The sequence below is a fragment of the Mesoplodon mirus genome (genome assembly GCF_964341445.2).
Source record: "Mesoplodon mirus genome assembly, chromosome: 5".
Taxonomy (NCBI): domain Eukaryota; kingdom Metazoa; phylum Chordata; class Mammalia; order Artiodactyla; family Ziphiidae; genus Mesoplodon; species Mesoplodon mirus.
In genome coordinates, this window is record NC_138980.1 from 39,395,237 (window position 1) to 39,418,925 (window position 23,689).

Genomic DNA, 23,689 nt, shown 5'->3' on the forward strand with positions numbered 1-23,689 from the left:
AGATGTTGGCAGGGGGATTCCTGGGTGCTGTTTTCAGGGTCCTGGGGAGCAGATCCACAACGAGAAGAGGTCTGTGGGACACAGCCCACACTGGGTCACAAAGTAGGTGTGGCCAGGACAACTTGGGCTCCTGCTGACACACATCCCCTGTGACCTGGGGGACAGATGAACAGATGGTCACAGCCTCAGGGGCCTGATCAGCATGGCAGCCTTCTTGAGAGAGTAAGCCCCACCACGAAACTCGGCCCAGTAAACGCCGTCCTGGTAACGGCTACGGTAGTGGCCACCACGATGCCACACACCATTGAGGTTGGAGTGAGCACAGGCATGGTACCACCAGCCTCCCCGCTGGTACAGGGCGCAGTTACCTGAGGGAAGAGAGAATCCATGTCTTCTCACCAGAATAAAAGCCTCTACCAGCACCTCACTAGTACAAGGCTTTTGCCAGCCATCCTCTGTCCCCATACTTTCTTCAGAGTAATAGCCTTAATTCCTTCCTTATCCCCTTACCAAACTACAAGTCACATTTTCTCCACCCTTTCTGCAAACTAGGACCTTTACCTTTCATTCCTTTATCAGGGAAAACAACTTTCTCTACTTCCTTCCTAGAATAAGAGTCCTAGCTCTTATAGCTCCCCCTATTCCCCCCCCCACCTTTCACAAAGGCAAGAGTCCTGACTCTTACTGCCTCATCAGAGAATGAATCTGGACTCCGCACCCCCTCACCAGAATAAGAGTCCTGTCCTCCACTATCTCGTTTATCCTGATCCTTACCAGAGGGAAGTCTTACCCCACCCCCTTTCATTTCCTCGCTAACAGTCTCCTACTCCCTCCCCCGCACCACCACCAGAATAAGAGCTCTTTACCAGAATAGGAGTCTCGGTCCCTATCCACGGTGCTGAAAGGCTTGTCATTGTGCCAGGATAGAGAGTCTCCAGCATCTCCATGGTAATGGCCAAGCCGTAGGCGGTAGTGGTCACTCTCAGGCTCCAGGGAAAAACCATCATAGTGGGCACGTGCCCCGCGGCCTCCCCAGTCCTCAAGGAGCACCAGTAGCTCATGGTCCCCATGGCTGGTCAGCTGATGCACAGGTTCAAGGCCCAGCCAGTATTCCCCATCAGGCTGCCCAAAGCCCGCCTGGCAGGGCAGGAAAGTCAGGGAGTCAGAAGCAGGTCCCCTTCCCCTGCGCAGCCTTGCCCCACCCACCTGTGCCCACCTTGTAGTGCTGCCAGGTAGTGAAGAAGTTGACGGAGCCGTCTTGCCGCCTCTGGATCACAGTCCAGCCTCCACCCTCCAGCTGTTGCTCACACCATGCTGACAACACATGCCGGCCCACTCGTAGCTCATACACTCCGCTCCGTCCATGGCCTGCCTGGTGGGCCTCTGCACAATCCCGCCATGGGCCTACGGGCACAGGGATATAGGACAGGCACAACCTGGACCAGTCAACCCTTTACTGGAGTAAGAGTCCTGATCCTCACTGGTCCCCTTAACCAGAACAGTCGAACTGCCTCTCCTATCCCCTCTCCAGAATAAGAGCCCCAATACCCCTTTTCTTACCTAAATAAGACTCTAAGTCATTCTTCTCTCACTAGAGCAAATGTGGAGCCTGGAATTCTTAAATTCTCCTTCTGTGGTCTCCTCATCAGAACAGAGGTCTTGAACATGGCCCTCTGAATTCCCTCAAATTCTCACCAAAGTAGCAGCCCTGAATCCCCTGCCCTCTTGTCAAAGTAAGAGTACCTCTCCTATTTTCACACCATAGTAAGAATTTTGGTCTTTATCAAAGTAAGAGCCATATCTCCCTGTTCGATTATCAGAATAAAAGCATCATTTTCTCCAGGCCCCCCAGCATGAGAGGAATCTGGCATTAAAGTCCTGACTCATATTTCCCTCTATTCACGCTGCACTGGGAATCTCCTGGCTCCTCACACCCCCAACAGCGCCCTGCCCTTGTCTTACCTGCTGGCTTGGTAGGGACAGCAGGGTGCCCTGAGGGCACAGGAGAGGCCAAGGGCCCCTGCTGTCTCAGGGTCTGGTCTCTCTGGGATTCTGGGGCTGAATTCAGCCTCCTGCTGGTGTCATTGGTGCCACCTACCAGACTGACTGGAACCACAGGCACCAGGGGCGGTGGCAGGACCTGGGGTAACCAAGAGAGTTAGATGTGATCGCACTAACCCTTAGCCCAGGACGCTCTGGGCTCGTAAATCTCCTAGCACCCAGATGGGAAGATCAAGCAGGGGCGTGTATTGATCCTCCCAAGCCTAACTCTAGTAGTCAATCAGACAGAGCTGGGCTTAAACTCCTGCTCCGGTGTTAACAGCTTAACCGATCTGTGCCTCCAGACTTTTCTGTGAAGTAGGGATGATATGAGTACATCCAATATTGAGTATTAACTTACTGAATCCTCCCAACAACCCTGTAAGTTAGGTACTGTCACAAAGCAACAATTGCTTATTCAAAACCTAAGGCAAGACATAGTCCAGAATTTAGAATAATATAGCAGGAGTTAGAAACAGTAATACAGGGTCTACCTTTATATTACCTAACACCCCCAACGAGGTCTTTGGTCTTTATCCACATATTAATAATATGCTTGATTATAGGATTCTATGAGTATTCATATTAGGTAGAGAAGTAAAGACTTTAAGTAGCTACCAGTTGCGTTTTTACCCAAATGAGTTGCTGGGGAAGAGGTAGGGGTCAGTTTTTGGAGATTTTTATTTCGGAACTGAGATTCATGGGGTTGGGACTTCCCTGGCGGTCCAGTGGTTAAGATTCGGTGCTTCCACTGCAGGGGGCACGGGTTCGACCCCTGGTCGGGGAAAGAAGATCCCGCATGCCCGCAGCGCGGCCAAAAAAAAAAAAAAAAAAAGAGCATGGGGTTTCAGGAGGCCCATCTACTGAAGATGCTCACAAGAAGTGGTTGCTATTTGGGGAGGGGGATAGTTTCAGAGTTACCTGCTGCTGCCCGCCCGCACTCCCCGGGCACAGGCGTTCCAGGCGGGAGATGAGGCCACTCTGCTGGCTGACCAGCTGTGCCAGCTCGCGGAACTTAACGTCCAGCTGGTGGAAACGGGCGGCGGCACGCTGCGCCTCGGCCGAGGCGTTCAGCACGCGCTCCCCAAGCAGCGCCAGCGCGGCGGCAGGCTCCGCCCCCATGCCTAGCCCCGCCCCCGGGCCCGCCTCGTGCTGCAGCTGCGCGCGCAGCTGGCCCAGGCGCGCGCTCAGGCCACGGCTCTCTTTGCGCAGCGCACGCACCTCGCCGGCTACAGCGCCGTCGGCTGTCGCCAGCCGCTGAAGTTCGCGCAGCAGCTCCTCGTGGCGGCCCACTCGCACGCGCAGCGCCGCCACATCGCTGGCGTTCACGGCCTCCGGAGTCGGGCGCGGAGTCGCCGGCCCGCTCCAGCACACGGCGCCTGTGAACTTCTGCGGGGGCAGCACGAAGGTGTAGGTGCAGCGCGGGGCGGCTGCGCGCGCCCACCAAGCGTCCAGCAAGAGCAGCAGCTGCATCGTGAGCAGCCGGGGTGTCGACATGGCGGACCTGCAGGCAGAGGATGAACGGGAAGGAGGGGGCCCCGGAACCCAGGCTCGACCCCCGACTCTCAAGCTGGGCCATACCTCTCTGGTCCCACGCGGGAATGCACAGGTGTACACCTACGTAGATTAGGGTCCACACACGCCCGCCTCCATCCCTTTCCCTGCCCCGAGGCTGGAGATAACTCCAATAGAATCCAGCTCTGGCCTCCCCACTGAGTTCCAGGCGCCCTGCGGGTCAGTGTGTCTCGTCCATTCATTCAGCAAGCATTCCCTGAGTGCTTACTGTGTGCTGGCCTCAGTTCTACGCGCTGGGAATACAGTTGGGAACAAAACACAAAAATCCCTGCCCTGGTGAGCAAGGACCAAATAAACTTAGAATTAATAGAGTGTATTAGACAGCCCTAGGTACTAAAGATAAAAGGTACTTTTAGTAAAAGACAGAGGGGAATTCCCTGGGTGTCCAGTGGTTAAGACTCCCGGCTTCCATTGCAAGGGGCCGGGTTTCGATCCCTAGTCCGGGAAATAAGATCCCGCAACCTGCACGGCGCGGCCAAAGAAACAACTACAAAAAGAAAAAAACAGTAAAAGACAGAGATATGGGGATATGTGCAGGGTCAATCTGAGAGGAGGGAAGACCTGGAAGAGGTGACAGTTTTGAACAAAGACCTGAAAGAGGTGAGGGAGGAAACCATGGGGGTATCTGGGAGAAAAGAGGTCCCTGGCAGGGGGAACAGAAAGTGCAAAGGCCCTGAGGTTGGACCATGCCTGATGTATTAAAGGAACCTGGAGGAGACCAGAGCAGAAGCCATGGGAAAACAGGTGGGGGGGGGTGAGGGGAGATGAGGGGAAAGTCTCACTAACTCAGTCTAGTAGCGGACACCCTATTTCCTATGTCCTCAGACCAAAACTCCAGAGTCATCCCTGTCTCTTCATGGCAGATGGAACCCATCAGCCAGGCCTATCAGCTCTTGTGTTTAGACCCGGAATTCCTCCACATTCCCCCCCATTCTCACTCCCTCCCATGATCCCAGCTCAAGACACCATCTGGATTTCCTTAGAGCAGCTGCCTGCCAGGTCTCCATGCTTCCATCCTCAACCTCTGCTCTGTTTCTGCCACGGTGGCCAGAGGATACCCGTGAACATCCAAGTCAGGTCATGTCCCTCCTCTGCTCAGGACCTCTGTGGCTTCCTCCTCACTCCGAGGAAAAGCCCAAGTCCTCCCTGCAGCCCACAAGTCCCTGCATGCTCTGCTCAGTCCCCTCCCTGCCCTCCCCTCCTCCCATTCACCCTCCCACCCACCGCGCTCACTCTGCTTCAGGCATCCTGGCCTGGCTGTTCCTCAAACACACAAGGGACCCTCCAGCCTCAGAACCTTTGCACTTGCTGTTTCCGCAGCCTGGAATATTCTTCCCTGAAGTTATCACAGCTCCCTGTCTTTCCTTATTCAGGTCTCAGCTCAGCTGTCTCCTCAGAAGCCCTCTTTGAGGGACTTCCCTGGTGCCACAGTGGTTAAGAATCTACCTGCCAATGCAGCGGACACGGGTTTGATCTCTGGTCCGGGAAGATCCCACATGCCTCAGAGCAATGAAGCCCGTGTGCCACAACTACTGAGCCTGTGCTCTAGAGCCCATGAGCCACAACTACTGAGCCCGCGTGCCACAGCTACTGAAGCCCATGCGCTTGGAGCCTGTGCTCTGCAACAAAAGAAGCCACTGCAATGAGAAGCCCGCGCACCGCAACGAAGAGTAGCCCCCGCTCACCGCAACTAGATAAAGCCCCCGTGCAGCAAAGACGACCCAACACAGCCAAAAATAAATTTAAAAAAAAAGAAGCCCTCTTTGACTACTCCATTTAGAGTTGCCCCTGCTTGGGCACACCCTAGCACAGTCCGTCTATTTCATTTTAGCATTTATCACTCTGCAATTGCCTTGTTTGTTTGCCATTGTTTATGATCTGAATTCCTCCACCAAAACATCAGCTCCAAGAGGCTGAGCCTGGGTTTTGTTCACTGCTCTGTCCGCAGCACCTAAAACAGTGCCAGGTGTCACACACACCCCGCAACACCCACATGCCCCAGGTCTGCCCACATGCCCCACCCCTGCCAGGTGTTCCCTGGCTCCCATAGGTGAGCTTATACAGGTGTCTTCGCTCAAGGGTGTATACTGTGGCCACCAACCTGTGGCCCTGCAGGATCCACACATGGGCCTCCATTGTCTTCATTCCTGGGGTTCACACACTTGTAGGCTGTCTGATGGGGAAACACATCCCTCACACGTGCACATGCCAACATTAAGAAAATGTTTCACATGTCCACGTGGTGGCCCTGTCCGCGCCAAGATCCACCATATCCAAACCCACACATCCTGGTGGCCACACAGGCGCATGTCCTGCAGCCTTCATTGTCACACACATTGCCTTGTTCACACACTCTACAAGCATTCCTTGAGCACCTGCTCTGTGTCAGGAGCTGTTCCAGGAGATGAGGACACAGCTGTGACCAACACAGACAAAACCCCTGTCCTCGTGGAGCAGGTTGGGAAAACAGATGGTGGGTAGGCCAGAGGTAAGTGCTTAGTAGAAAAACAGGGAAGAGGGTGGGAGACCTGAGCTGGGGGGTGCATTTTAAATAGAGGAGTCAGACCTTACTGAGAAGATGACACTTGAGTGAAGACCTGAAGGAAGAGAGAGAAAGGGAAGAGCATTCAGACAGAGGGAACAGCAAGTGCAAAGGCCCTGAGATGGAACCTTACTTGATATGCCCAAGGAATAGCAGGGAAGCTTGTAAGGCTGCAACAGAATGAGTGAGGGGGAGAGCAGGAGGAAGTGAGGACAAGTAGGTGATGGGGGCAAAGTGTGCAGGGCCTTGTGAACCTTGAGGAGGATTTGGGGTTTTACTCTGAGTCATGTGGGAACCATGGAGGGTTCTGTGCTGGAGAAAGGCATATTCACTACTGTACTCACACCCCAAGCACTAGCTACCAAGGGCAGAGCAGGGTCCTCTCATTGCTGCCCCCTGCCCGAAGACATCAGGCCCTCCACAACAGGGATGGACCAAACCCATTGGAACTAGAGTGTGTGTAACACCCACTGCCTTCCAGGATCTCAGCCTGGAGTAAAGAGGAGGTCTGGGGAGTCCCCCTGCCAAGCCAAGGCCCAGGTTTCCCAACAGACAGATTCAGCCTCCACCTGCCCTCCCACCCTCCTGCGCTCTCACCTCTCACGACCAAGACCCTGAGTTCAGCAAGGCCCGCCTGCAGCAGACACAAGAAGTCCGAGGAGGAGCTGAGGGTCCAGCAGGGCCTCTGAACTGGAGAAGGGGAGAGGCTGGTGGGAGAGCAGGAGGGAGGAGGCTTGGTAACCACCCAGAGCCTGGGACTAGAGCGGTGATGCTGAGCCCAGGAGCTCCAACTGTAAATATTTAGCATTTCCCATGTGAGAACTCAGGCAGAATTGCCAGACCCTCCTGCCCAGGCCACCAGAGCCTGATAACACAGTTCAGTGCCCTGGACGTTCCCCCCACAGCAGAGCACAGAGCGTGGGAGGCTGCAGGCCCAGGGAGGCTGGGTGGATCCCAGCCCCAGACACAGGCAGACACACACACACACACACACACACACACACACACACCCCACAGAGAACAACAGTAGCGAATATCAGCGGCACCTGCTGCCTGTCAGGCATGACTCTAAACTCTACATTTTGTATCTCATTTAATCCTAGCAACCAGAGCTGTCTTCTGTATGTAGCCACATTTTACAGCAGAGAACGGAGCCTCAGAGAGGGTGAGCAACTTGCCTGTGGTCACACAGCCAAAGAAAGGATCGGCAATGGGATTCGGCCCAGGTAACATGGCTCCAGAACTCACACACATATACCACAACAGTCACACACACACCTCTGTGTGTGCACATAACAGTAGAGCACAAAGACACACACGGATACCCAATGAGACATGCAAACCACTGCACAAAGCAGCAAAGATAGACAGATGGAATCTGTGTGTGTGTATGTGTATGTGTGTGTGTCCGTGGATTTTCCCGGCACAGACAATTACAACAACATAACTGGAGGGAATTCCCTGGGGGTCCAGTGGTTAGGACTCAGCACTTTCACTGCTGGGGCCCAGGTTCGATCCCTAGTCTGGGAACTAAGATCCCACAAGCCGCGTGGTGCAGTCAAAAAAAAAAAAAAAAGACACAACTGGAAATAGCACAGATTTAGGAAGCAACTATGTGTTCACAATGTGGTCACAGGACTTCCCTGGTGGTGCAGTGGTTAAGAATCCGCCTGCCAACGCAGGGGACACAGGTTCGAGCCCTGGTCCAGGAAGATCCCACATGCCACGGAGCAACTAAGCCCGTGCACCACAACTAGTGAGCCTGCGCTCTAGAGCCCTCGAGCCACAGCTACTGATCCCACATGCCACAACTACTAAAGCCCGCACACCTAGAGCCCGTGCTCCACAACAAGAGAAGCCATCACAATGAGAAGCCCGCGCACCACAACAAAGAGTAGCTCCCACTTGCTGCAACTAGAGAAAGCCTGCGTGCAGCAACAAAGACCCAACGCAGCCAATAATTAATTAATTAATTAAAATAATAATAATTATCATCCGCCTGCCAATGCAGGGGACACGGGTTCGATCCCTGGTCCAGGAAGATCCCACATGCCGTGGAGCAACTAAGCCTGTGTGCCACAACTACTGAGCCTGAGCTCTAGAGCCCGCAAGCCACAACTACTGAGCCCGCGTGCCACAACTACTAAAGCCCGCACACCTAGAGCCCGTGCTCTGCAACAAAGAGAAGCCACCACCACGAGAAGCCCGCAAAACGCAACAAAGAGTAGCCCCCGCTCGCCGCAACTAGAGAAAGCCTGTGCGCAGCAATGAAGACCCAATGCAGCCAAAAATAAATAAATTAATTTAGAAAACAACAACAAAAACTAAAAACAAAATGCGGTCACACACGCACACACCATGACTTAAAGGAAAATATCCACCCCATGGGCTGAGCGTGTCTGTAAATCTGCATCAGGCACGTACACACCCAGGTACACGTGGTCGCACGCTGGCAAGCGCAGAGACACAAACAAGGCACACGGCGAGCGCCTGATACCCGCCCACAGCCCAGCGCAAGTTTCCATTTATCTCCCCCCCACACTCTCACATCCTCACACAGGTCAGGTCTTGCAGGGCCGAAAGCAGACAGAACAAAGTGACTCACGTAGATCCCCCACCAGGCTAGGATCTCCGACTTGTAAGAAGGCCTCCCCGACTAGCAGTCTCCTCCATTTCCTACAGTCCTGAACTCATAACCCGAGTGGCCTCCCGGGCTGAAGGAGGAAATGGTCGTCCCAGATCTGAGAGAGGCTGCCAGGCTGGGCTCCCGGCCTGGGCTGGCGCCCCCCCACGCTGGGCCCCCCCCCAGCTTCCCCCACTGGCAGCAAAGAGAGAAGAAACCTCCTAAGTCAAGGAGAGGGGATGACAGGAGGGAGAGAGAGTCAGAGAGACAGAGAAGGAGAAACGTCTGGGAGATCGGGAGAGAGATGAGAGATGGGGATAGAGATGAGAAGAGAGAAATGGGGATAGGGACAGACAGAGAGAGGAGAAAGATGGAAACTTACAGATGATGCAGGAGACAATTTTTGGCAAGTTCAAAGCTGGGGAGAGGGAGACAGAGGCAGGGAGAAGACAGGGATGGGGACGGGGAGACAGAAGGGGGCAGAGGAGAAAGAATTGGAGTGGGGAGACAGGAGAGGGGAGGCAAAGGGTGGGGAGACAAACGGGGGAGGGGAGGCAAATGGGGAGGGGAGACAGATGGGGGAAGGAAACAGATGGAACAGGGAGAGAGATGTTGGGGGATCTCTTCCCCCCATCCGAAGGTTCTGGGGAAGAAGCCAGAGGCCTGAGGCCAAGGCTGGGGCTTTGAGCGGAAACTGGGAGGGGGTGAATTATTCACGAAACTCCCGCCTTGCTCTAAATTTCCAGAAGCTGATGTGGAATTTCCATCCCTCAGCCCGTCCGCAGACAGGGCCCCCGCGGGGGACAGCTGGTCCTCAAGACCTGGGGCCCAAATGAGTAACTGCCAAGGTGCTATCCCCTTTTCGGGCCCCCAAGTGCCTGGCGCCAGTGTGCCAAGTACTGTGCATATATCATCTCTCTTAATTCGCGAGTCAGAGAGGAAATGATGATCATCCTCACTTTGGGATACTTTAGGAGCCTTGAAGTGGAGAACGTGTGCCTCAAAATCGCACAGCTGGTGGAAATGGCCGAGGCGGGATTCGAACCCATGGCTCATTTCGAACCGTGCCCCCTCCCTGGTTTCCACAGAAACAGGCACCAGGTGTCTCCATAGCAACCCCTCCGAGGTTTCCCGCGACCTGGTGCGCATGCCCATGTGGTGACGTCTCCACGCAGCGGCGCCTCACGTAGTCGCCTCGCCGGCGCCGGAAGTGAGCTGTGCGGCGCCGGAAGCAGCCGGCAGAGGAGGCCTCGAGGAAGAGACGGGGGCATGGGACAGTCAGGGCGGGTGAGGCGCGGCGGCCGGGAAGGCGGGCAGCGCGGGCGGGGTCCTGGCGGTGGCCGCAGTGCTCACCTCTCGCCTCTCGCTCCCGCAGTCCCGGCACCAGAAGCGGGCGCGCGCCCAGGCGCACCTCCGCAACCTCGAGGCCTATGCCGCACAGCCGCACTCTTTCGTGTTCGCTCGGGGCCGCGCGGGTCGCAGCGTCCGACAGCTCAGCCTGGACTTGCGGCGGGTCATGGAGCCGCTCACCGCCACCCGCCTGCAGGTCTGCATCGCCCAGCCCACCTCCACCTGCCGTGGGCCCCGTCTTCTGCGGGGGTGGCTCCATCCTCGAAACCGCTCAAGGCCTCAGTCTCCCTGGCTGGAGAAAGGAACCCTTGTGGGGACCATCGTGGCTGCCTCTCAGGGCTTTGAGTGGCAGCAGCGAGGGCGAGCAGATAAACCGCACCCAGCTTGGCTGGGTGCCTAGGGTTGGTGGTTAAGAGGGGACTCTGGAATCAGCAAAGCTGCCTTCTCTCAAAGGCCTCAATCAAGTTACTTAACCTGTCTGGGCCTCAGTTGGCTGTCTAGGGACAGAGGCGGTGCTCAGATTCAAGTCTGACTGGCTCTAGAGGCCAAGAGCATTCCATTCTTCTCTCCTCCCTCCTTCTTCCGAGGATTAAATGCAAGAAAGGGCATAACAGCTTAAGCATATAGGCTTTGTTCAATAAGGGGATATCAGTGATCATCCTTTTTTCTTTTTGTCGTTTCCAGATTCGAAAGAAAAACTCTCTGAAAGATTGTGTGGCAGTGGCTGGGCCCCTTGGGGTCACACACTTCCTGATCTTGAGCAAAACGGAGACCAGTGTCTACTTTGTGAGTGGATGCTCTCACCCCTCACTCCCCCACTCCCCCCTCCTCCCCCAGCTCTCATGATGACCCCTTGTGCCTCTGAGCTGCCGTGATTCTGGCTTCAAAGTAAACGCTCTGAAGAGATGGGCAGAGGTTCCCATTCCCCCTGCTCCCTAGTTGGACACCTTGACCTTCAATGATCCTTTTTTTCTGTAGAAGCTAATACGTCTCCCGGGAGGCCCTACCTTAACCTTCCGGATCAACCAGGTAAGGACTAGAGGTGGTATGAGGCCTCCGAGGGGTAGGAGCTGGGTTTGGGGATTGCCCCAGCCACGTGTGCTTGGCGGTCACCCACTCGTCACCCTGTCTTGCAGTACACCTTGGTGCGTGATGTGGTTTCTTCTCTGCGACGTCACCGCATGCACGAGCAGCAGTTTGCCCACCCTCCTCTCCTGGTGCTCAACAGCTTTGGCCCCCACGGCATGCACGTGAAGCTCATGGCCACCATGTTCCAGAACCTGTTCCCCTCCATCAACGTGCACAAGGTGGGCTGGGCCAGGCGTGGTGGCAGGTGGTGGGGCAGGCAACAGTTACCATGCACAGGCCCTTGGGTTGATTGCTCAGTCGTCACCTCCTAGCACTGAGGCTGAGAGCTCCGGGTTCTGAGGGCGAATCCCACTCATAACGTTCTGTGACACGGCAAGAGACTTCCCCCATGAGCTGCCATCCCATCTGGCAGGTGGAAAACAATGCTCATAGTGCTTTATTTCCTAAATGCGCGTTGAGTGCTGGTTTAAGTAGAGTAGCATGTGTTGTGGCTCCATTTTACAGAGGGGGAAACTGAGGCTGACAGAGGTGAAGTCACTAGTCTCAGGTCAGAGACGAGGAACAAGAAGGCAGGACCAGATTTTTAAAATCTGTCTGGCTGCAGAGCCCCTGCTTCTAATCCGTGGCACCAGTGGATCTCAAGTTAGCCTTGTTAGATGCCAGTCACCAGGAAGTCCAGTGTCGACTGCCTCAGTGGGCCTCGGAACCAGGATTTCTAGCCAACATCCAGGTAGCCCATGGACACCAGTTGCAGCCCCATCCATCCCTGCAGTGCTGTCAGCACTCTGTGCCCTTTTACTGTGAGGTTTCAGGAGTGCAGCCATAGCCAGGGCTTGGCATGGGCTCCAGCACACAGTGGGGCCTGGGTGCAGCTCATGTGGTTCCGTGCCTTCTCTTCTTTCCTTTCCAGGTAAACCTGAACACCATCAAGCGCTGCCTTCTCATCAACTACAACCCTGACTCCCAGGAGCTGGATTTCCGCCATTAGTGAGTCTGGGGTGGAATGGGGTGGGGTGGGGTGGGGTGGGGTGGCGGGTCTGGCCCCACTCTGCGGTTGATGACAGCACTGCTGCTGAGCCTCTGTGATTGCGTAGTCTCAAAGTACACGCTCTGATGGACCGTGGAAAGGGTTGGGGGGGGTGGAGCTGACCCGTGACCCCATGGCTCCTGACCTCTGTTCTCCCTCACTCTGACCCCTGCAGTAGCATCAGAGTTGTCCCTGTGGGTGCAAGTCGTGGGATGAAGAAACTTCTTCAGGAGAAGTTCCCCAACATGAGTCGCTTGCAGGACGTCAGTGAGCTGCTGGCCACGTAAGGAGGGCTCAGGGTGGGGGCGGGGGGCCACTGCACACCAGCGGGCGCCAGAGCTGTCCCAGGAGCCTGGGATCCCCTGCTGAGCCCCGTTGTGTGCCCTGCACAGGGGCGCAGGGCTGTCCGAGAGCGAAGCGGAGCCGGACGGCGAGCACAACATCACGGAGCTGCCCCAGGCTGTGGCGGGGCGCGGCAACATGCGGGCCCAGCAGAGTGCCGTGCGGCTCACCGAGGTGAGGCCCCGCCTGCCCGGGGCAGGCCTGGTGGCTTCCCCCAGTCTCAAGGAGGGACTGACACACCGTCCCCCAACCCCCTCCCCCGTTCCTCCAGATCGGGCCTCGGATGACACTGCAGCTCATCAAGATCCAGGAGGGTGTGGGAGAAGGGAACGTGCTGTTCCACAGTTTTGGTGAGGACGGGGCTGGAGGGGCAGTGGGGTCTGAGGCCTGATCGAAGGTGGGTCTCAAGGTGCTGGGGGGCTCACCTGGATCTTGGTGAAGGCCTCAGTGGCCGTCTCTTCCCATTTAGTGCACAAAACAGAGGAGGAACTGCAGGCCATCCTGGCAGCCAAGGAGGAGAAGTTGCGGCTCAAGGCCCAGAGGCAGGACCAGCAGGCCCAGAACGTTGAACGCAAGCAAGAGCAGCGAGAGGCCCACAGGTGTGTGGTCGCCGGGCGGCTGGGGCGGGGCCTGGGCCCGGGCTGCCACGCTGACCGGTGCTCCTCCTCCAGGAAGAAGAGCCTGGCGGGCATGAAGCGGGCACAGGTGGAGGCTGATGGGGACAGCGATGCAGAGGACCCCGGGGCCCCTGCAGAGGCACAGGGGGTCAGCCAGGAGGAAGAGGAGGATGAGGCCGAGTATTTCCGCCAGGCTGTGGGCGAGGAGCCTGATGAGGGTGAGTGGCAGGCAGGGGTCAGTGTAGCTGGGCACCATGGGCTTGTCTGTCCCTGTGCCCTGGTGGCCCTGACACAGTCTCTTCCCACAGACATGTTCCCAAAGGCAGCCAAGCGGAGGCGGCCTGCCAGGCCCCCAGGCAAGAAGCGACGGGTACAGGAACGGAAGCCTGACCGAGGCAGTGACCAGAGGCCTCCAAAGGCCAAGGGCAGACACCTGGGGGCCCAGGCCAAGGTGGGACCCAGAGGGGCTGCCCGGGACCACAGGCGAGGCCGACCGTGGCCACCTAAGAGAGTAGCCTAAGGCCAAGCCCGGGTGGCAGGTGGAATGCCCCAGATTGGGGCCTGAGAAATGCTGCCCTGGGCTCCCCACCTCCTGGGCCTCCAGGTGCAGCCCTCGGTTTCCTTTCATAAAGGAGAACTGTTTTCCTAACCTCCTCCTCTAATAAACTGATTTCTCATGAGTCTTAGTCTGCGCTTGAAATGGGGGGCCTGGTTTCTGCCCGAAGCCTGGGCCCATTTCCCCGACGCTGGGCAGTGGAAGTGCAGGGCCTTGTTTCACAGGCAAGGGTGACAGGCAGATTTGACCCTGCTTTGGTGCCTTGGGGTCCTGGGCCCCTCCCCCAGCCTACAAAGGGCCCCCGCAAGCAGATGGGCCAGCTCTGGAGGATTGGGTGTCATGAGGAAGGAAATCGGGGGTGGAAGTGAGGCGTGTGCCCAGACCCGCTCTGCAGGCTGAAGGAGGTGCTGCTGGCAAGGGGAGGGACTGACGGCGCTGCTGGCGTCTCAGCAAAGGACCGTGTGCAGCACAGCACACGGGCTGCAGGCCCACAGGCAGGCCATGCGGGCCATGGCCACCACCACCTCAGGTGAGGAGCCGGCACTGCTGGGTCAGTGGAGCCAGGCACACATCCAGGGCCTTGGGGGTGGAGGCGGCTGGCTCCTGGAAGGCAGAGGGGAGAAGGGTTAAACACGTCTGGACCGACTTCCTCCCAAGGCAGAGGGATGGGATAGGAAGGCAGAAGTGAGAGTGGGGTAGCTGACTGGGTCAGGGAAGGGGTACGTGCACCTCGCACAGAGCTCCCGGCCAGCCTGCTGGACCAACTGGGAACAGGCCAATTCTCAGGTTGGAAAGTTGAGGCTGAGTGGGGCGTGTGAAGGGTCAACTGCAGAGCTCAGCTTTCGCCCGCACTGCTCAGTCCCAGGTGCTGTTCTGGGCACTGGAAAGCCAGTAGCAGGGCACTGCCCCACCCTCAGGAGGGAACATTCTGGGGATTTTTCTTACAGTGATCAGATGGAGTGACAAGCTATGGCAAAAAAATAAGCAGGGTAGGGGACCAAGGGTGCAGTCACATTAGGGTGGTCTCAGGTCCTCTCTCAGGACCAGACCAGGAGGAAATGAGTGGGACAGCCTTAAGGATGCCTGTTGCCCGTGACTCAGCCAGTGCAAAGGCCCTGAGGCAGGCTGTGCCTTAAGGAACAGCCAGGACACTATGGTCACAGGGAGTTGGGAGTGGTAAATGAGAGAGCCAGTGGGGTGGGAGGGATAGCTCCTGCAGGGCCTTGTGCGAAAAGGTGAGCGCTGGCTTTTCCTCCATGTGAGGAGGAAGCCGGGGAGGGCTGGGAGGATAGGGATGTGACCTGTCTTAGGTGCCCTTTGGAGGCTGTGAGAGAACAGATGGGTGAGGGCCAGAGCAGGGAGACCCAAGTGCAGCCAACAGGTAGATGGTGGGGGCTGGACTTGGGTGACACTAAGGGGGTGACAGATCGGACTTGGAGTTGTGTAGTTGGTGGGACACTCCCCTGGGCTTCGTCTCCTCCACCTCAGGCCCCGATGGCTCCGGGTGGTCACTGCCAGGTTACATGCATCCCTTTTCTTTACTTTTATTATTTTTTATTTATTTTTTTGGCTGCATTGGGTCTTCATTGCTGTGTGTGGGCTTTCTCTAGTTGTGGCGAGTGGGGGCCACTCTTCGTTGCGGTGCGCAGGCTTCTCGTTGCGGTGGCTTCTCTTGTCGCAGAGCACGGGCTCTAGCCGTGCAGGCTTCAGTAGCTGTGGCTCGCGGGCTCTAGAGCACAGGCTCAGTAGTTGTGGTGCACAGGCTTAGCTGCTCAGCAGCGTGTGGGATCTCCCCGGACCAGGGCTCGAACCTGTGTCCCCTGCATTGGCAGGTGGATTCTTAACCACTGTGCCACCGGGGAAGCCCGCGTCCCTGGTTCTTGCTCCAGCTGGTTCTTGATGGTGCAGGACACAGAGAGAGCCTGAATGAAGGATTCTGTGCCTCTAACCGCTCTGGGCCTCTTCGTACAGATGCCCTCTGTACGAAGGAGCTGTGGTTGGCCCCTGCTCCTGGGTGTGGAAAAATACTCGGTGGAAGTATGCCTCGCAAAGGGCTCCTGGCGCACAGTCGGTATGGGTGCCACAGTGTTTCCGACTCTGAAGGCGGCGGGAGCTATGGTCAGGGACAGAGCTGATGCAGCAACGCTCTCTGCCCCAGGTCCCACACACTGCCCAGCCAACTTCTCAGCGGCTGCTGACCACATCCTCAGCAGCTTCCAGGCAGACTTTCTGTGGCCCGTGCTGGTGGCTGTGTTTCTGGTGGCCTTGGCTGGCAACAGCCTGGCCCTGTACCGCTTCTGCACCCAGGAGCATCGCCCTTGGCACCCAGCCGTGATCTTCTCAGCCCAGCTGGCAGTCAGTGACCTGCTCTACGCCCTGACGCTGCCCCCGTTGGCCGCCTACTTCTACCCACCCAAACACTGGAGCTACGGGGAGGCTGCCTGCCGCCTGGAGCGCTTCCTCTTCACCTGCAACCTGCTGGGCAGTGTCATCTTCATCACCTGCATCAGCCTCAACCGCTACCTGGGCATTGCCCACCCCTTCTTCACCCACAGCCAACTGCGGCCCAAGCACGCCTGGGCCATCAGCGCTGCTGGCTGGGCACTGGCAGCCCTGCTGGCCGCACCCATGCTCAGCTTCTCCCACCTGAGTGGGCCACAGCAGGAAGGCAAATGCACTGTGGACAGGCCTGATGCCTGCATCAAGTGCTTGGGGACAGCGGATGACAGCCAGCTTGAGGCCTACAGGGTCTACAGCCTGGCGCTTGTGGCACTGGGCTGCGGCCTGCCACTGCTGCTCAGCCTGGTGGCCTACGGTGGCCTCGGGCAGGCCGTGCAGCAGAGCCACGGCATGACAGCGGCCAACAAGCTGCGCGTGATGGTGCTGGTGGCCAGTGGCATTGCCCTCTACGCTAGTTCCTATGTGCCCTACTATGTCACAGGGGTGCTCAACGTGTATGCCCGGCAGCGCTGGAGAGCCCTCTGCCCAGGCTTTGCAACTGTGGCCCAGGCTAAGGCAGCGCTGGGCTGGAGGACGTACGTGGCCCACCAGGTAACACGGGCCCTCGTTCCCCTGGCCATCTGCATACACCCGCTGCTCTACATGGCTGTGGTGCCCAGCCTGGACTGCTGCCGCCGACGCTGCCCTGGCTGCAGGCAGGGGCAGGCCCCAGAGAACACAGAGTGCTCCGGCCAAGCCCTGCCCCTCAATGTCACAGCCACTCCCAAAACCTCGGGGCCCCAGTCCCCTGAGTTCAGCCCGTGACCTGGCCCATCTTCAGCCCCCTCCTCATCACGAGACACCGAGACCCAGCAGCAGAATGGAGGCTGAGAGCACAGCAGGCCCCTGGCTCTGATCCCCCAAGAGGCCCTGAGCCAAAACTTCCTCCCCAAAGAAAGGCCTGTAGTGGGACCAGGGAGCGCCCAAGCCAGAGCAGCAGGAATTGCCACCGGCAGCAGTAACCCCGGGCAGGGCCAGGGAGCAAACCCACAAACGGGGGGGCGGGGGGGGGCTGTCCCCGCCCACCACAGTGTGAGTGACATCTGTGAATAAATGGAACAGCACAGGGTGATGGAGACCTTTTATTGCCCTCAGAGCCCCCTGCTTCAGGATGCTGCCCTCTGTCACTGAAGGATCCCGGGGCTGGGGGCCAAGCAGCAGCAGCCAGCTTAGTTGGTTGACGGCCTAGAGAGGGAAACACGAGGTGGCTGAGGATGGGAAGTATGGGGGCTTCAGACCCCTAAGGGAATCCCAAGAGCACCCCCTACACCCACACCACAGGGAACTCAACGGGGATGAGGGGGACGGGGCAGGACGAGACCGGGTGGCGGCGCAGAGCACACGACGAGCCAGACCGGCAGGAAGCAGCTGGCCCTGCCGCGCGTGGGCTGTGCACCCCTCCGTGAGGAGGACAGTAAATGACCTGCGCCCCAGGACAGCCTTTGTGGCTGTTAACCTGGCCTGGGGCCTGCAGTCAGCCCGAGCATCTGTGGGCCGCGACACCATGGGGGGCGGGGGAAGGCAGGGGTCTCACTTGGCCCACTCGACGTTGAGGATGAGGTGGTCGTAGCCGAAGCCGGACACCCCGGCAATGGCGCGAGCAGCGTCCTCACGGCGGTGGAAGCTGATGAAGGCAAAGCCCTGGGGGAGGGGGCGGGGTCAGGGACGCTCAAGGCACAACTGGGACCGATGGAGGACCCCTCCCCGCCCCCCGGCCGCCAGCTCACCTTGGACTGGCCGGTGGTCTTGTCCTTTGCCAGGTAGATGCGGGAGATGGAGCCAAAGGGCCGGAAGAGCTCCTGCAGGTCGGTCTCACGAGTGTCCTCAGACAGGTTGGTGACGCGGATGGTGGCGTTGTCGTCGGCTGGGCGGGCAAGGAGAGGCATCTTTAAGGGGCCGGCCCCACCCGCGGGATAATCACAGGGTGCAGGGAGGTGCCCGCCCGCCGGCCCAGTGCCAGGGTGCCCTCGCCACCTCACCTCTGCGGTTGGGCTGCATGGATTCCCCGCGGCGGCTGGCTCCATCCCGCAGGCTCGGAGGCACATACTTTCCCGTCTTGTTCTGAGTGGCCTGCACAGGCTCCAGCTCTGGAGACCAAAAGCAAGGCCTAGTCAGGCCTCCCCGGCACAGACCTGCCCCAGGATGCTGGCGGCTCCAGCCACGGCCCCGCCCAAGCACCATCTGTCAAACCACAGGTGATCGGTTGATTCCTTCAAGGCCTCGTGGTTACAACGACTTAAAGGTCACATGCAGGAAGCTGACACCACCTCAACACCCTGCCGGTGGCACAGGAAGAGCGAGAGAACCACAGGGGTTGACAGCAACGTCCAGCCTCACAACACATGGGAAGACAGGTACACAGGGTTAGGGACAGCCGCCAGGTACCTGCCCCCGGGCAGGTGACAAGTGGCTGCTCACCTGGGTGAGTCTGCTCCTCGGTGTGGGCGTGCAAACACAGCGCACTCAAGTCAGGAAACTCACAGACACATCCGGGGAACCGTCTCCCCACCACTCACAGTGTAAGTAGTCACACACGCGGCCGTGCCCACAAGCGGCTCTCACAGCCCCCAGTGAGGAGAGTCAGGTGACATCACCAGCAGTCAGAGCACCCACCTGCCAGTCTCTCTCACACAAACGAACATGGCCTGTGGTCACAGCCTTGCAGTGCGGACGCTGTTGTGTGGGAGACGACAGCCCCAGCAGTGGCGGTCCCGTTCAGACACCAGGTGACGACCCACAACTCTCCCAGAGGCGCACACAATCCCCGTCCTCCACCCCACAGCCTGCCAGCCGCATCCCCAGGCCCTGGCACCTCCGGGCAGCTTCTCCTTCTCGCCAGTGGACAGGCCCAGCTGCTCGGCCAGCTCCTTCTGCATGGGCCCCAGCGTGTCCTTGTAGGGGCAGCGGGTGGTCCAGTGGTCGCCCTTGCAGATTCGGCAGGACACGATCTTCTGGCCCTTCAGTTTGTTCATCGGGTCCTCCTCTTCCTGGCAGTTCAGATCCTGGTGGGGCAGGTCAGAGCGGCTCAGACTGGGCTGGCACAACCCCGACACCACCACCACCACCCTGGCCACTGGCCCCCAGCCTCTTGGCCGACTTACCTCTTTGCTGGTGATGAATGTCATGGATACATCATCGCTGACGGTGGTAGTGGCCACATTGGGCCCTGGTGGGTCAAACTCTGAGTTCCCAAACTTCTTCCAGTTCTGAGCTCAGGGCGGGATAGGGAACAGGTTAGGGCAAGGACAAATGTGAGCCCCTCACTGGCACCCTAGACTTACAAGCGCCACCTCCAGGGTGTCTGGGCCTTGAACCCCACTCACCACCCACCCTCACCACACTCCTCAAAGCAGTGGTGATGACAGTTCCTGTTCCCTGAGTGCCCACCAGGCCCTAGCTTCACGCCAGCTCCAGGAGCCAAGGGCAGTTCTCAGCCCCATGTTCCAGATGAGAGAACTGAGGCTCAGGGAGGAAACAGCTCCACAGCCAACAGCTCCTGGTGGGGGCCGTGCAGGTGGCGGACCAGCTCCCACCATGGAGTGATGCTCAGGGGTGTGCAAGGTCACCCAGACTTCCAGGGGCCTTGAGCTAATTAAACAACCTGAACCTCAACTTCCTCCCCTATAAAAAAGGGACCACAATGCTTCCCACACCTCCCCGGAACGCTACGGGGACTGAATGAGAAAATACTTCCTGCAAAGCACCTGGGTCTAACACAGAGAAAGCAGTATGCAGGTAATTGTGCCAAATGTATTTATTGCTATCACTTCTTCTGCTGTGACGGCCACCTGAGGGGAAGGCTTGGCTCTTCTCCTCCTGGTAGACAACCCAAGAGGAGTAAGAATCAAGCCCACCCACTGCTGCACCCGCTGGACTTCTCAGGGCCCCCATAGACTGCAAATAGGCCTCAGTTCTGCTCCAGTAAAACAAGTACAAACAATTAAACCCCACTTCTAAAAATAAAGGTACCGGGGAAAAGGATTCCTATTTTTCTCTGAGTCAGCTCTGGAGGTGCCCCCAAGAGAGGGGGAGAAGGGTCTTACCTTCCTCCCTTTTTTTTTCTTTTTTCTTTTTTATTCTTTTCTATTTTTGGCCGCACTACACGGCATGTGGGATCTTAGTTCCCGGACCGGGGATCGAAGCCGTGCCTCCTGCAGTGGACGCACAGAGCCCTAACCACTGGACCGCCAGGGAAGTCCTTACCTTCCTCCTTGCCACAGCCTTTGAGGCCTTCCGGGTCTCAATTCTGAAGGTGCGAACAATCTGTAGACAGAAGGGGAGACGTCTGGGCTTCCTGCTCCTCAAGGTTCCTGGGGCCAGGGGATCTTCCTCATCAACGCACCCGACACACGTCATTCTCTCCCTGTCCAAGTGCCCCCAAGCAAAGGGCACCCACCTCTTCCCCAGCCTCACCTTGAACTTCTTGCCATCCTCATCTATCTTGTACTCGGTCAGTGTCTTGATGTTTCCATTGATGACCTCCTTGGGAGGTGGCAGTGGAGCTGGGAGAGGGGAAGACACAAGAGGAACTGAGCCCCAGGGAATGGGGACCAGGCAGGAAGGCGGCTGGGGAGAAGAGGCAGCCCAGGGATGGAGAGGAGTCTGTCACTCACCTCCCGGCAATAGTTCAGGCTCTGGGCTGGTATCCCCGGTGGTCAGAGGGATCCCCTTGAGGAGATCGCTGGTGACACATTTGTCTGTGAAAGGGAGGGTAGGGAACAGGGATTAGATAGAGGGGCAGGAGCTCCCAAACCGAAATGGAGCGACCTTTGGTATGATGTCCGCACCAAGAGTTGAGGAAGGCAGGACCAAGGGCAGACGACTGGCCAGGAAGTGTCCTGGGATAGCCGTCCGGGGACACGAAGCTGGCTGTAGTAACTTCCAGCAATGGCAAGCATAGGGGATCCCTGGCACCCGGGCGCTAGTACAAAGGCAGGAGGGAGGCTGTTACAACTTCCTCCCCCGGAGAAGGGGAGCAGCTGTGCTGGTACCAAGGATTTGGGCGGTGGCATGGGAGGAAAAGGAACTGGCTGGTGAACATCTGGAATTGGAGATCGGCTGGCCCGGATAAGGATGGCGCGGGGCAAGGGCTGGCCGTGAGGGGAGATGCAGGGTCAGATGGCGGTGCCAGGGTGGGGGATTGGAACAGGCATCAGTGACGGCCTGGAGGGCTGGCTGTGGTGATCGGGGGCGACAGGGCAGACTCACCGTCCTCTCCCTCCTCTTCTACCTGGTCGGCCCAACTGGGCTTCGAACTGCGGGGACAAGTTGGCCAGGAGGAGGGCTGGGTGAGGCGAGGCCCGGCTCCCGCGGCCTCGGCACACCCAGCCTTCATAATAACCCCTAGAACGCCCAGTCCGCCTCCCAAGCCTCCCTCCATGACCCCAGACTCACTCAAAGTCTCCGGTCGGCATTGGAACACCTTCTCCACGCAGCCCAAGTCTGGGCCAAAGACCGGAAGTGAGAGGAGCACGAGACTTCCGATTCCACTGCCTAGAGCAGCCCGACCGCCGTGCCCCACAGCGCCCCCTACCGACAGAGGTAGAGGCGCCGGCTGTGTGAGAGGCTGGGCGCTGGTACCCTGCTAGGTAGCTAAATAGAAGCGCATCTCATTTACGTTTTTTAAAAAATTAAAAATTAATAATAACAACAAAGCTCAGTTATTGAGCTTTCACTGTTTGCAGGAACTGTGGGGAGAAATTATTACTTCCATTTTGCAGCTGAAGAAACCAAGGCTGGTCTTCCTTGTCTGGAAAGAGCTTTCCTGATTCAAATGATCAAGATGTCAAGTGGCCCCCTCAACCATTCTTCCTCCTTTGGTAACTTTTTTTTTTTTTAGCCGCGCCGTGGGGCTTACAAGCTCTTAGCTCCCCAACCAGGGATCAAACCCGGGTCCCCTGAAGTGGAAGCGCAGAGTCCTAACCACTGGACCTCCAGGGAATTCACAGTAACCTTCCTGGCTCCCTGAAATGATCTTTTCCATTTACTTGTTTACTGTCCAGCTCTCCCTCTAGAGCACGCATTCTCAATGGGAGTGATATGGCTCCCAAGGGGGCCAAAACTAATTCTTGGGTGGCGAAAACAAAAGAAAACAAAAAAACCTTAGACATGACAATGGCTTGTGGCCCTCCAAAGCCAACCCTCCCTGACAAAATCTTATTCCTAAACATTTAATTTCTGTTGTTAGGGAGAAATTAAATGTAATTAGATTAAAACTGATTTAAATTAAAGATAATTCCATTTTTCTCCTATAGAGAGGCAATAATGAACAAAATAATAAAAACTGCTGTAGACTGCTGCAGAAAGTAGACATTTGCCTGCTTCATTTATCTCTGGGTCCCCAGCACCCACAGGGTGTCTGAACTTAGTGCTCAATTAATGGGCATTTGGGATGGGGTAGGAACCATATTATAAAGGACTTTTAAACTAGACTAATGAGCATAGGCTCTTTATCCTGCAGGCTGCGGGGTGTGGGTGAGGTCACTGACATGTTTTGAGTGGTGACCCAATGTGACCAGATTTTCTTGTGAGAAAGGTTATTCTGGAAGCCTGTAGAGGATAGAGTGGAAAGGAATAAATTAGCAGGAGTCCAGGAAGGAGGCTGGGAAAGTAAGTAAATAAAGAGCATGGTTGGGAATTCCCTGGCATGCAGTGGTTAGGACTTCAAGCTTCCATTGCAGAGGTCACAGGTTCGATCCCTAGTTGGAGAATTAAGATCCCGCAAGCCATGCAGCGCCACCAAAAAAAAAAAGACAGACAGAAGGAAAGAGAGTGTCCACACAGAAGAAACTATTATAAAGTTTGTACAGAGAGCCTGTAAACATTTGTGCAAACTCACTCAAGTTTACTCCAAGGAATGCAAAATCCAAACAATGTAGCAGATGGGCGAAACTGTAAAACATTTATCTTACCCAGTGGTAGCAAAGATGTAGAGAAAAAGACACTCCCACACTTTGTTAGTACGTGAAATTATGCAAATTATTTGGATGGAATATTGACAACATCTGCTAAAACTTAAATGCACATATGTATTTCCTTTGAACTAGGTAATAATTCAACCTGTGAGAAAAACTTGTAAATGTATGCAAAGATGTGAGAATAAGCTATCTGGGCAGTATTGTTTATGATAACAAAAACTAGCAATGCCTATCTGTCCGTTCATGGGGCTGTTTAAATAGATTAAGACATGCTATGCTGTAATCTATTAAATGCTATGCAGTCTTTAAGGAAGTAGATCCCTTTGTGGTCATGTTAAAAAATATATTTGAGGGACTTCCCTGGTGGTCAAGTGGTTAAGACTCCACGCTTCCAATGCGGGGCACACAGGTTCAATCCCTGGTCAGGGAATTAAGATCCCACGTGCCAGCACCGTGTGGCCAAAAAAAAAATATATATATATATATATATATATATATATATATATATATAT

At 56.6% G+C, this 23,689-nt stretch overlaps 4 protein-coding genes across 6 annotated transcripts; 2 read left to right on the plus strand and 2 right to left on the minus strand.

Moving 5' to 3' along the window:
- Nucleotides 1-61: 61 nt before the first annotated feature.
- On the minus strand, nucleotides 62-9,036 carry ANGPTL6 (angiopoietin like 6). Of its 2 annotated transcripts, XM_082621557.1 has the most exons (7): nucleotides 8,763-9,036; nucleotides 6,755-6,864; nucleotides 2,962-3,544; nucleotides 1,963-2,140; nucleotides 1,217-1,404; nucleotides 867-1,137; nucleotides 62-368 (listed from the first exon to the last, which is right to left on the minus strand). In XM_082621557.1, exons 3-7 carry the CDS (start codon nucleotides 3,535-3,537, stop codon nucleotides 178-180), a joined length of 1,404 nt encoding a protein of 467 aa, XP_082477683.1. In that variant the 5' UTR covers nucleotides 3,538-3,544; nucleotides 6,755-6,864; nucleotides 8,763-9,036; the 3' UTR covers nucleotides 62-177. The 2 variants fall into 2 exon arrangements, with proteins under 2 accessions (XP_082477683.1, XP_082477684.1); XM_082621558.1 differs by lacking the exon at nucleotides 6,755-6,864.
- Nucleotides 9,037-9,990: 954 nt separating this feature from the next.
- On the plus strand, nucleotides 9,991-13,885 carry LOC309805141 (suppressor of SWI4 1 homolog). The gene is made up of 12 exons (XM_082622969.1): nucleotides 9,991-10,067; nucleotides 10,156-10,326; nucleotides 10,815-10,916; nucleotides 11,109-11,159; nucleotides 11,267-11,437; nucleotides 12,130-12,206; nucleotides 12,422-12,529; nucleotides 12,639-12,762; nucleotides 12,860-12,938; nucleotides 13,058-13,187; nucleotides 13,260-13,423; nucleotides 13,514-13,885. Exons 1-12 carry the CDS (start codon nucleotides 10,050-10,052, stop codon nucleotides 13,723-13,725), a joined length of 1,407 nt encoding a protein of 468 aa, XP_082479095.1. The 5' UTR covers nucleotides 9,991-10,049; the 3' UTR covers nucleotides 13,726-13,885.
- Nucleotides 13,886-14,250: 365 nt separating this feature from the next.
- P2RY11 (purinergic receptor P2Y11) lies at nucleotides 14,251-17,025 on the plus strand (the record flags this gene model as incomplete). The annotated part of the gene is made up of 2 exons (XM_082622970.1): nucleotides 14,251-14,290; nucleotides 15,920-17,025. Exons 1-2 carry the CDS (start codon nucleotides 14,263-14,265, stop codon nucleotides 17,023-17,025), a joined length of 1,134 nt encoding a protein of 377 aa, XP_082479096.1. The 5' UTR covers nucleotides 14,251-14,262.
- A 304-nt stretch (nucleotides 17,026-17,329) lies between these two features.
- Nucleotides 17,330-21,759, minus strand: EIF3G (eukaryotic translation initiation factor 3 subunit G; the record flags this gene model as incomplete). 2 transcript variants are annotated; one of them, XM_082621825.1, is made up of 11 exons in its annotated part: nucleotides 21,655-21,758; nucleotides 21,469-21,515; nucleotides 20,874-20,957; nucleotides 20,674-20,762; nucleotides 20,464-20,523; nucleotides 19,362-19,466; nucleotides 19,073-19,262; nucleotides 18,240-18,347; nucleotides 17,988-18,124; nucleotides 17,795-17,901; nucleotides 17,330-17,445 (listed from the first exon to the last, which is right to left on the minus strand). In XM_082621825.1, exons 1-11 carry the CDS (start codon nucleotides 21,672-21,674, stop codon nucleotides 17,430-17,432), a joined length of 963 nt encoding a protein of 320 aa, XP_082477951.1. In that variant the 5' UTR covers nucleotides 21,675-21,758. The 2 variants fall into 2 exon arrangements, with proteins under 2 accessions (XP_082477951.1, XP_082477952.1); XM_082621826.1 differs by lacking the exon at nucleotides 17,330-17,445 and having other exon boundaries at nucleotides 17,791-17,901; nucleotides 21,655-21,759.
- Nucleotides 21,760-23,689: the final 1,930 nt, after the last annotated feature.

Excerpts from the sequence above, each read along its gene's own strand:
- ANGPTL6 (XM_082621558.1), bottom strand. The coding sequence starts at position 3,537 with ATGTCGACACCCCGGCTGCTCACGATGCAGCTGCTGCTCTTGCTGGAC. Across the intron at positions 2,141-2,961 it reads GTGCGGGCGGGCAGCAGCAG|GTCCTGCCACCGCCCCTGGT; the intron begins GTAACTCTGAAA and ends TGGTTACCCCAG. Across the intron at positions 369-866 it reads GGACCGAGACTCCTATTCTG|GTAACTGCGCCCTGTACCAG; the intron begins GTAAAGAGCTCT and ends CTCTTCCCTCAG.
- LOC309805141 (XM_082622969.1), top strand. Across the intron at positions 12,207-12,421 it reads GAGCTGGATTTCCGCCATTA|TAGCATCAGAGTTGTCCCTG; the intron begins GTGAGTCTGGGG and ends TGACCCCTGCAG. Across the intron at positions 13,424-13,513 it reads GGGCGAGGAGCCTGATGAGG|ACATGTTCCCAAAGGCAGCC; the intron begins GTGAGTGGCAGG and ends CTCTTCCCACAG.